General features: G+C 42.7%; 1 protein-coding gene across 7 annotated transcripts in view; it reads right to left on the bottom strand.

Annotated features, from left to right (window-relative positions):
* Positions 1–492: 492 nt before the first annotated feature.
* The window catches only part of BRD3 (bromodomain containing 3), a 42,021-nt gene continuing 30,133 nt past the window's right edge, over positions 493–12,380 (bottom strand). For all 7 annotated transcript variants that reach the window (XM_071817488.1, XM_071817489.1, XM_065853650.2 and 4 more), the window contains 6 exons: positions 10,310–10,438; positions 9,693–9,884; positions 8,626–8,861; positions 7,822–8,114; positions 6,100–6,228; positions 493–5,350 (listed from right to left, as the gene is read on the bottom strand). In XM_071817488.1, the coding sequence (XP_071673589.1) occupies positions 5,235–5,350; positions 6,100–6,228; positions 7,822–8,114; positions 8,626–8,861; positions 9,693–9,884; positions 10,310–10,438 (1,095 nt within the window). In that variant the 3' untranslated portion in view covers positions 493–5,234. The remainder of the gene's footprint in view (positions 5,351–6,099; positions 6,229–7,821; positions 8,115–8,625; positions 8,862–9,692; positions 9,885–10,309; positions 10,439–12,380) is intronic.

A 12,380-nucleotide genomic window follows, 5' to 3' on the forward strand; every position in this document is an offset into this window, starting at 1 on the left:
GTCCTGGTCACCCCAGCTGGTTCCTCCTTCAGGTCTTGGTGGCTTGACACTGATCCACGTTACACCTGTGTGGAAAACGTCACCTCTTCTTGAGCTGAACTTACCTCAATCAAATGCAATTCTCACATAATCAAAGACCCCTTCAGACTGTAGGTTTCTATGGAAAGTCCTTCCTCGGCTGCCCTGGTGCATTAAAACAGGTGAGTGTTGCTCTCACCACCAACAAGGTGTATTTAGAGCACGTCTACACTAAACCAGGATGCAGAGACGCCAAGGCCCCAGGCTCAGCCCTGCTCTGAAGGCAGTTTTACCCATTCATGGAACACTCCAGCAGCACCAACAGCCGCACTCGCAAAATGACTTCTGAATTATCTCAATACTCGTGGCGCTAGGACTCTCCATACCCAACCACTCCACCAAAGCTCTATGGGTTTTCAACTGGAAACTGAGGAAAGGGAGAGGAGAGGGGAAAATACCGGATCAAACTGCACACACAAAACAATTTTTCTTTTTATTATGAAAACAAAACAAATACCCAGGACCCGGGTCCATAATTACCAGTAACATCAAAGATTACCTTCTAACTTTTTTAAAATTCTGTTGTGTTTGAGGCCAGCAATTGCAATAAACAAGCTAAACTACTTACATTGACTCATTTCTTTTCAGTAACTGACATTTACAGGAATATACTAGAAATGGCACTAAAAAGTTGTAAGAAAAAGAGTTACGGTAAATTTGCATGCACATCATACAGAAAAGTAACATTTTTTTTTAAATATTAAAAAAAAAACCTCAAAAAGAACAAAACCAAAAATACAACAACAAATCTTTCTGGATTGGTTATGCCAGTATCAGGGATAAGTTAAGTGGCCTGTGTCAAATCCTAGCTGGTGGTTTATTTATTTTTAAAAACGACATTTAAAAAGATATGCAAATACCATTTCTTTAAAAAAACGCACCCCGTTGTTTTACAAGATAACGCTGCTGTAGTGTAATGAAACCTCACCCTAAATTTCTTTTCAACAATGCAAACCTCCCACAGTTAGCCCTAATGGTAACTGCTCCTGCTTGAGAACGTGGCTCTTTAAAACCCAGTACTAAAAGGTTGTGGTTTTTCTTTGTCATGCCCCGACCCTTTCCCCTCAGCTCCAACCCCAACTTTATAAAACACCATTCCTTTCAAAACAAGGAAAAAATTAAAAACTGGTCTAAGAGTCCCCAAAACAAAGAACTAGAGCAGGTAAATGCAGTCTGCTTCTACCACACCAAGAACATGGACAGAGACCCCCCCCGGTAACTAGTTTGTATTTGTAAATACACACGCAGAGCTGAGCGCGTGTGGGTGCAACTCTTACACACCCCCTCCAAAACAACAGTTACACAGTCCTGAAATATCAGTTCTACAGTTACAAACCCTGTCGGTAGGAAAGTTTAAAATCACATCAATACAAAACTGAAATGGTTTTGTACAGACAACATTTGGTTAGCGGAAAACTGTCGTACGCAACAGATTCCTTTAGCGGATGGATCAGGGCTGAGCCCGTGGGATGCGCATCTCCCACCCAGCCCAAGAACAGGCTGACCTTACAATCAGATAAAGTTCCACAAAGTTTTCAAAGGTGCAGTAATGCTGGTTGATTGATAACAGGTCTGGCCAGATATTGTTTTGTCCAAACAGGAATTAGTCAGAAAAAACAGTTTCAATAAAACTATTTGCGCGTATGTATACATATGAAATCATACTGATTTCAGTGAAGTTTCCCCTGGAAAACAAAGTTAAACTTTGTTTGTTCAAGAAAAATTCTACCATAAAAATTTCTTTTTTTAATTCTTAAGTTTTAAAATGTTATTTCAAATGTTATATGTTTGATCATTTTAAAGATCTTTCATTACATCTGTACTGACGTGTCATGCAATACAAACTCAGTTAAATAAATGCTCTATTGTTTCAGTTTCCAGCTCGTTTAAGGGCTGCTGCTACTTACTATGAACTGAAAACATCTCTTCTTTCCTGGAGATACAAGAGGCACCACTACTGACATGTCGGAGATAACGAGCACTACAATGTGAAAATGAAAAAGCGTAAGAACATTTTGAAATTAAGAGTCACCAGTTTCTTTCCTGAAATGACGGTCACGCTGAACTGGATTTCTCCTCTGAACTGCCATTTCTTAGGGGACACCCTGCGTTCCACGGCGACAGAAGTTACTACTAAACGGCAGCCCAAGTCGCAGTTGGGTGTTATCAAAGATACGCAGGTGGTTTTTCATATTCCTTGGTGGTTTTGGTTGCTTGTTTCTCTCGCAAATCCCCAAGCAAGGACAAGTTTGCCACATAAACCCGGGATCCACTGGCACTGCAGACAGTCTCATGCCAGGGCGCTTTCCATCACTTGGTCCCCAGCCCTTTGGTTCTCACCTTCCCACCGGTGTCAGGGGGACAGACCTCGGTGTCCCAGCAGAACATCTGTACCCCGGTTGTCCCTGATGTCCCAGGTGCTGCAGAGCCGGGTCCCCAGGCTTCAGGTGGCGGTGACGCTGGCAAGAGCTGCTGCTGGGTTTGTTCTGCACTGCCTTACATCAAGGGCACAGCTCAGGTTAATGCGCATGGGAAAAGGTTTCCAGCTGGGAAAACTGGGAGCTTGTTTATCCGAGTTGTCACAGTTTTGAGTTGGTTGCAATTAATTATAATATCAGTTGGTTTTGATAACGTGAGTCTCAGACAGTAGGAGAAGCACAGATGAAACCTAACCCCCTTAAAAAAAACCCTAAGCTCTTAATTAGGTGTATATTACATTTCCTCATTACTAAGGATCTGTCTAGGTGAAGTTTTTGTTAAGGGCATAATTTTAAAGTGTAGGAACTAAAAATAACTCCACTGTTAAAAGCAAAATTATTAATTTCAGTAAGAATCACCCTAGTTCATCCACTTGCGAATACTATGGAAAACTATCTGCAAAGACATGAGAGCCTCCTGCTGATGGGCCCAGCACCCTGGGGGCTGCAAAAGGAGCCAGGATACCCAGCAAACTCCAGGAGGATCTCGGGGGCTCACAGCAGCACTTCGAAATAAACAAAACCAAACCAAAACACACCAACCAAAACACAAAAGGGGGAGTTTTTCTCTACAGCAAACTGTGAGGAGTGTGTTATTGTCACTACACAGATAAGACATAGAGGCACGTCAGCTGTAGGAGATGCACATCTGAGCGCTCAAATGCTGATCTGCGAAAGACAGATATAAATATATATATATGCAAGAATAAAATCCTTGCTAATTCCATCTCCTAAGTGTCTAAGTGTTTGTGTCTAAAACCTCAGGCGATGGGCAGGTGAGTGTGGATGTGGTTAGAAGTGCAAATCTCTTTACGATAAAAAGAATTTACAATAACTTTCTGCCCCTCAGATTACAAACTTTATATAATTATAGAAGTGGTGTTTTCCTAAAATTGGATTGTAAAAGAAAAAAAAACACTGTTCTACAAAAGAATAAAGTGGGGGCAAAAAAGACCTCTGGAAATATTACAGGGAATATAATAATGTGCTGTATCAAGAGATTGTATCTACCTGTACGTCTCCAAAATCTGTATAAAGTGGGAAAAAATGGGGCTGGGGTGAAAAGATAGAGAACATCCCAAACATGACAGAGCACCAGACACATGAGAGACTGGACTGTAGCACCTGTAGGTATAAAGTCCACTGGATTTAAATAAAGTATCAGATTTTTATTTGCTTTTTTGTTGTGTGTGGTTTGTTTTTTATAAATATGATTCAAACAACTTGAAAAGTCTGCATTTCTGTTAGTCAGTCTGCATTTCTGTTAGCCTGCATAACGCAGCTTTGGTTTTGTTATTTTTTAGTAAGTTTTAAATGACCAGTGGTGTTTAATAAATAAACTACTTGTATATACACAAAATTAGGGACAGTGAAAACAGACTGTATTGCAGCAATGCAAGTCAAAATGTTAGGCTGGACTAAAACTGCAAGCCTTAAATGGTCTATTTTTCTCCCTTTCCTCTTTTTCCTTTGTATTGAGGTAAGCATCTCAATGTCTGGAAACCTGCATGACACGCAGTAGCATATTCCTCTTCTAGGAGCTCACTGCTGAAATAAGAAGGGGAAACAAAAGGAAACAAAACCAAACCAAACACACACAACATCCCTCTGCAAATCTCCTGCCAGCTCGGCCTCAGGTGGAGCTCAAGTGCTCCTTTATTTTAAGCCCAGACTGAGGTGCATGTCATGGAGAAAGTAATTAAGCACATGTCTAATAACGAGTGCATGACTTGCCCTGGTCACCCTGCAAGGATCACTCTGGGGTCCAGCTGAGAACTTCCAGCCAGTAACTGGTTTCAATTAAATGCAAACTTTTCATAGAGTGTCTATTTCCTGGAAATTATCTATTTGATGTTAAAAAACTGAGTGTCCCTTGCTCCCTTTTTGCAACATATCCCCAAGAAAAATGAAATTTGAGTGAAAAAAAATAAATTCAACAACATATATTGCTCATGTGCTTGAAGTTGTAATACATTCATGCTCAAATACCTTCCTGAACAGGTGCCCTTGCCTCTACCAAGATTAAAAAAAGCATGTTAGCAATCCACAGTACATGAGAATTTTTTGATTTTTTGTTTTTATGTAAAAAGATGATAGCATCTGACATTTTCATCACACTGTAGACTTTGAGATTAAGAATACTAGTGCTAATAACAAATACACCAACTAGTTCAAAAGCTAACATCTTTCAGATACAGTACCATTTTACAGAGATTTCTTTTAAAAAAAGATTAGTTTTTTTACCTTGTGTGAGCCAGGCAGGCTTATTAAAGAGAACATTCTGGGGAGAGGGAAGGGGCAGGAGGGAAATGTACTACAAACCTTGCAGAACTTTCTATTTATCTCCTGCTAAGAGCTCAAAGTTCTTCCATTTTCAACCAATCTTCTTCAGTTAAAATGTATTTTAGAGACTTTATGCAAAGGGAACTATTTGTCATAAAGTCTAATCAACACACACGCGCGTAAAGATCTTTGACCTATTAAAAGACAGCCCCCCAAAAAAATGGAAGATAACTTTTATAACACTGAATTAAAAAATAAAATAAAAAAGTCAGAGAGAGGGAAAAAAAAAACCTGACCACCGTGAAACAAGAGCAGTATATATTAAGAAAAAGGAACACCGCAGAGCATCAGTGAGGGTGATGTCCGTTTTGTGTTTTGTGTCTAAGTGTCCGTAGCTCATTCCGAATCGCTGCTGTCCGAGCTGGAGCCGCTGGAGCTGCTGCTCCCGGACTCGGAGGAGCTGCTGCTGCTGAGCCGGGAAGGGCCTCCCGAGGGAGCCGAGCCGGATTTCTCTGCAGGAAGAAGGCAGTGACGTGGTTACTTGGGAGGAACTGAACTACAGAAGGTTTGCCACCAGCCTTCAGCCTCTGTGGCTTCGTTCACAACTTTGTTTTGCCTGGGCAGGTTATTCACCTGCAGCCTTTGCTTGCTGCAACAAGGCTCATCACATCAGTGGACATCAAGGTTTCTCAGGCTGCAGGTGACCATAAAAGTTTGGGATCCACACAGGAGAGCAGAGCAGCTGCATCCACAGCCCTGTGTGCTTCAGTGCAACCTCCCAGCCCAAGAAAACCCCACTTGACTTGTGCAAAGCTTGAAGCAGCTTGGTTTGCACTGAAATAACCTTTTGTATCATTTTTCACACTACTGCACTATGTGGGAGCTTGGTCGTCTTTAATCCCACAATGGAGAAAACCCATCCTTTAGCTGCTCTGTGCTGCTGGTGTGTGTGCAGAGTCCTGCGCAGGCTAACACAGAGCAGACAATCCTCCTCCACCTGAAGGATGAATTACGTGCAGGACACCTCGCATTTACGACCTGGGAGGAGCTTCCACCTGGACAGGGACCAGAGCAGCGCCCACAGAGCAGCTCAGTGCCCAGCAGTAACTCACTGTGCCCCTGCACCAGGGATCAGCTGGGGGAACTGTCACAGAGAGAAACCCACGTCTACAAGGCAGCAGCAGTTCTGCCTTGGTGAGGAAGTCTATATACATATGCAACCATCTGGGTACTCTTAGCACAGTAAAACCAAAGCCATTACCTTTCTTTGCAGGTTTCTTGTTGTTGTTTAGCTGCCCACTGACATCCTGTAATCGTTTTTCTAGTTCTTTCTTCTTTTCCTGAGCTAACTCTTCTTTTGACTTTGCTGCTTGCTTTTTTCCACTTGCAGCTGTGGAAGAGGAACGCACAATTTCTGAAACTGCATGGTTGGAGGTGAAAAACAGAGTGGACATCGCTATTTTACAGGGCATGTAAATCTGTGCAACCACTCTGCAGTGACACTGGTAAGATCATGTGCCCACACAGCAACTGCACACCCCAGATGGAGGACAACATATGAAGTTGTCCCGTTCATCCAATCATTATACTGTAACATGCATTTTTTAAGAGACACCTTCTGGAAACTATTTAAGAAAGAAATATCCTTGTAATAACCTTGTAGTTACAGGCTACTTACTAACCAACTATCAGGCCAAATTATATTTTTAATTACAGAATTGTTACACAGGTTTTCTGCCCTGTAAAATAGTGTCCCATTAAAGCTGTCAGAAGCATCTGCCACTGTAACTTAAGATACCTCATGCAAGAATGGACATTTTGCCTGATTCAACAAGGAAATACCTACATATCTATGCGCTGTTTAAAAGAGATTATTCAAAAAAAAAACCAACAGGAAACTACAGACCTAAGAGGGTGTGCTCCTGAAATCTAAGCATTGCAATAGAGAGCAGAGCACTCAGAGCCTGGCTGGGAACAGACAGACAGACATCTGAGGTTATTTATCTGTGTCACTCTACACTTTGGTTCAAAAACAAAAGGATGCTTCTTGTTCCTAACAGCTCTGGAAAATTTCTTCCTGAGCTATTCCAATAGTGAAAGACTTGGAGCAATTAAAAATAAATCAAAGCAGTGTATTAAAAAGCAAAAGGAAGGGTCAAAGTGTGAGCTTTACTTAGCCCTATCTGAAAGTCCTGTGGTAAGAAATAAGGGTGCTCTGCAAGAGCTGTGAGTAGCTATTGGGTTGTACTCCTAACAGGACAACTCTCTCTTCACTGACAAGCAGGTGGACAGAGCCAGGACCACTTCAGGTAAGCCATCCTGTCACTATTCAGCTGGAGCCAGACTCTCGAGGGGCCATAATGGTTCACTCTCTGGGGATGAGGCACAGAACAAAGTCTGTCCCACACTGTAACCACCACTCAGCAGCGCATTAACATTAATCCTCTGATCTGATAGAGACTGAGGGTATTATAGTGATCATACCACTTAGGAAGAGCGTTTTTGGGGTGAATGCACAATCTGGACACTTACAGCCAGAATCCGCAGGGTGCTCAGGTGACTTTGTGCAAGTCATTTGTTCCTTTGGTGTTTCAGATCCCAACCACGCTTTTTGTTTCCTTCCTAATTAGATGCTAAACTATTCAGGAAAAGAAACTGATCCTTCCAGATGTGTGCACATAACACCTAACACAATGAGACTGAAACCTTTATAGTGCCTTCTAGATTCTAGATAAGTAATAAAGGTATCACATGGGTCTTGTGGAGGAACACAATAGTCCTCCAGGTTTCTATGGCATGACATCATGGGAAGAAAGAACAGAACAATAGAAAGTTTCTGTACATTTTCTTGGGAGAAAATCTCTAAAAATGCCTGTCATCACATACCCAGTAGCTGGATTATAGAATCCCAACACACATGCCCTGACTCCAAAGCTGAGCCCAAGAGCTGGTGGGGGAATACATGCCCCAGGAGGTAACTTACAAAACGGTTTCCTTTGTTTTTTCTGTAAACAAGATTTCACGTATCTCTCCAGTTCTCGTAAAGTTGTGGGCTTCAATGTTTCAAAATCTATTTCTATCTCGTCAGGATTGGAGTCTCTGAGGGAAGGTTCCCGTGACTGGATGATGTGCACCACCCTGCCCAGTTTCTCTCCAGGCAGGCGATTGATGTCCAAGCTGAGTTGTCGTTTCTCATCATAGGTCATGGGTAGACCTTCCTCCTCTTCGTCTGAATCGTAGGTTGCAGATGCCTGTTTGCCTCCCTTCTTGGGCTGCCTGGGGGGTTGGTAAGTATGGAAACATTCACGGATATATAAATGCAATAACTCCTTTTTTCTACCCCGCCTTGGAACAAACATCCCACTGCTCTTGGCTTTGAACCTCTAGCCAGATGGCTTAAACAGCACCACAACTTCTGAAAAAGTTCAGAAATCTGACGTCAGCTGTTCTACTCCTATTACATTTTAGCCCCATAAGGCATGACAACAAGCCCATGTAGCAGCAGGGGGACAGCAATGAAATGGCACATTCGTGCTGGCTGCACAAAAGGCAAAAAACAAATCCTTATCTGAGAGTGATCAGACAGGGACTCTAAGAGAGACGGACAGTGCAATTATGACTATTCCACTGCCAGCTCTAACTTAAAGACTCCCTGGAATTATCTGGGAATAGGGACACGATTCAACTGCTGTGACAACTGAGCTTCACCAGGAATCCAATGGGGACAGAAAAACTGGGCTGGAAGCTCTTGGCATCCCCTTTAAGACAATGTGCAGAAGGTTCTTACCTGTTCGCTGTGGTTGTGCTGTTTGCTTTCTTTGCTGGGGCTTTCTTCTGCTGGGTTTGTTTCGGTGGTTGAGCCACCTTGGGTTTCTTATCTTCCTCAGCTTTTACTTTGTGCTTTTCTTTTTCCTTCTCTTTATCTTTCTTTTTCTTCTCTTTTTCCTTCTTCTCTTTTTTTTTCTTTGGTTTGTTCACTGGCGCTTGTGACAAAGCAGCTAGCTGCTCATGGACGGCCTTTAGCTGGGGGAGAACAGGGAAAAAATTAACCCAAGTTCAAGGCAAGAGAGCTGATGCCTCCACATAATCTTCCTCTATATCCTGATGTGTAAGCACATTCCAAAGCCATCGATCAAGCAGTCTAGTGATTGATCTCAGGAGACTTACTTTGATTTGAAATTCTTTAAAAAAAATGCAGTGCAAGTACACAGAAGTTGACCCAAATGAAAATGTGTTCTTGTTTTATAGGGGCAAATAGAAATTAAGCTTAATAGCTCCATCTAGAGTCCTGACAACTTGGTCTCTGAAATCCTGGGTTCACTTTGTGGCTCTCCTACCAGCTTGCTTTGAGACACCAGATAAGCTATTTTATTAGTGCTTTGTTATATTACGGTAGCACACAAAAGCGCCATAGCATCTGCATAATAAGAAAGGCCATGACGTAGGCATTTGCAACCACAACAGTCAGAACAGCTCACTTGTAGAGACGGGGTACTGAAGGACAATATCGCACAGGAAGCTTGTGCCAAATTTTGTTACGCCTGAGCTCACATATAAAATGGGGGTCTCTGTTCTTCCAAGATCCCTGGCATTGTGTGCACCTTCATTCATGCACTGGGATCCCAGAAGGAAGCAGAGACCATCAGCACCAAGAATGGCTCTCTCAAAGAAAATTAACATCACATCAAACACGCACTTATTTCACAGCTGAGCGTATTTCCGCTTTAGCCGGCAGAAAGCAGATTGCTTTGCTGCATCCTGGCCTAGATGGGATTTTTAAGAACAAAATTAAACCCTTCCTCTTGCTCTGCCCTTTCTACTGCTCAGACACACACAGCTTGGCCACTGCAATACCTGCTCCTGGAGCTCTGCCAGACGAGTCGCTCGCTCTTCTTCCGAGTCCGAGCTGTCCGAGTCAGAAGAGCTCTCCTCGCTGCTGTGGCTGCTCTCTGTGCTTTTGCTCACCACTGGTGCTGTTGGTGGAGGCGGAGGTGGGGCCTCTGCAGGCTCATCGGGCATCTTTGCAAACCTCATCTCAAAGACGTCCTACAAAGAGGGAGGAAAAACTGGTGATGAAAGGAGCCTCCACCACCAAGACCACACTTTGGCCTTTTAAACACACCAGACACCCCACTATGGGTCAGGGTCTTGCTGCACTACACGAGCTGGCGTACAAATAAATAATACTGTACAGATGGGCAAGAATATTCCATAAGCCCAAGAAAATTATCCCATTACTTTATACAGCGACAATTATAACATTTTTGGAGCAGAACGTGGCATTGCACTGTGCCATGTGATGAGCACAAGAGTTCTGCAGCAGAGAACGTGGCTCCTTCCAAGGTCTGGAGCAATCACCAACTCTCTCTCCCTTGCTGGTGCTAAGAGCAGATCCACACTTGGATCTCCAAACTGACACCTCATAGCTGAACTAAACGTACTCTGGAAGTTGCATTTGCCAACACCTTTACCTGGAGCTTCCTGGCCATCGCTACCACTTCGTGGTCTGGAGGATTGTACTTGTAACAATTAGAGAACATTAACCGAATATCTGCTGCAAAACCTTGTGCATCCTGGTATTCACGACTGTCCATTTTTTTCTGCAAACAAACAAGCCAAAAGGGAAAGGGGAAAAATCCATAAGCAAAAGACATTTGTAGTAACCACAGGGAGGACGCATGCATCCTGGAGACAGCTCAGAACAGCCTAAAAAAATCACATTTCTCTAAGAGAACAGCAGTTTGATCACGCTTATTAGTTCCTAAATAACATCCAGAGTTTCTGCTTTTTAAAACAAGCAAGCAAACAAACACCAGACAACCAAAGAAGTTGATATTGTTCCATAACAGTTTAAACACTTTAAGAGTCTAAATTTGGGTTGTTTTCTTTTTCTAAATAGTACTATATAAATCTGCCAGGGCCCACATTCTATTAGAAAATAGAGTCATTTAGAAAAAGGGTTTGCTGGATCAGAAACTGATGTAAATATGGAAAGAAACGGCACGAGTCAACAAGCAACCAAGTTACAATTACAGGAGTACCTTAAGCATATATTTCTATGTACTGCTTGGGTATATTTGTCCTGTAAATCTGAAAGGGCAGAAAATATCATGACCACCTAACTCTGACTTCCTGCTAACAGCGGGCATGAATTTTGCCAACTTGCATCTGGAGTCAGACAGGCAAAGTCGTCCTTGGTCTCCCAGACAACCACCAAGACATCAATGAGTTCTCACATTCTTTCCATATCAAATCCCAAACACTGGGGAGTTGAAGAAAACATTAACCCTCTCCCAGGGTGCTATCTTCTTATTCTCAAACTAAATGCAAAACAATGACTGTGCTGGCTATGAAAAAGAGAAGTTTCTCACTGCATTAAGAAAAGAAGCTTCATTTCAGTCAAACCAGCACACCCTGAGAATCTGAAAGGGTAGAAAAGATCACAACCTGTGACTTTCTGCTAACACCAGGCATGAATTTGGCAATTCCTACAGCAAGACAGGTATTTACAGTTACTACAACACCTACTCTTGATTTAAAAGTCCAACTGATAGAGAATAGATACAGAATTCACTCTTCATGAACTTATAGTGTTGTTTCCTAGTGTAGTGAGGATAAGTATCAGGAATTAAATACTTGCACATTGTTGCTTTATTTTTCTGCTCTCACTTTTGTCCATTCCTCGTGCTGTTTGGGACTGAATGACTTGGGTTTAGAGAATAGTTCACAGAATTTCTAGAACTTAACTGATTTTATGTGTTTGTTACTACTCTGTATGAAACCTTAGCTCCACTTACTCCTACCAAAAGGAAAAAGCAGCTAACACTAGATTCCATTTGCATTTAAAAGACCCAGGTTTAAAGAAATTGTCTGTTTGCCAAGTGGTTGCAGGCCCCTGTTTTGTACGACTTGTGCACCTGCATCCCCCATCTGCAGTAAACCCCTGCACCACCACAGCTGAATGGCACAGCACATCAGAGCACAGCACGCCGCTTCCAGGTACGTCATATTTGCCAAAGAACATGAAAAGAATCACGAACGCAGCTGCCCTTTTGTCACCTGGGCATTTAAGACAATCCCAGACACTCAAGTGGCAGCAAAACACCTTTGGTGTGCCAGCGACAGCCAGCAGAAATACTCCCTGCACATAGAAGAAAGTCTCACCTCCACCACCACCAGTTCCAATGGCCAGCTGACAAGCAGAAGATGAGAACTAGAAAAAAAACCACACAGCTTTGCTCCATTGATATTTAGGAGGGATTCAGAGAAACCTCCCAGCCTACTGAGAGAAACACCTTGAATATCAGGCCATACTAAGCTAAGCTCTTGAAGAGCCAGGCATGAACCACACAAGCATCACAGTGTTTCCTCCCCTCCCCGAGTACCAGGTGATCATCACGTTGCAGTTGGAATTGCTCAGTGTAAGCCTATCGGGACCACACATCATGCCAACAAGTAGACAGGCAGCAGTTTCTGGAAATGGGATACTATCAATTGAATCCTATGAAATACAGCACCTCTTCTTCTCAGAGTGCAACACAA

Source organism: Patagioenas fasciata, chromosome 20 (assembly GCF_037038585.1).
Source record: "Patagioenas fasciata isolate bPatFas1 chromosome 20, bPatFas1.hap1, whole genome shotgun sequence".
Lineage (NCBI taxonomy): Eukaryota > Metazoa > Chordata > Aves > Columbiformes > Columbidae > Patagioenas > Patagioenas fasciata.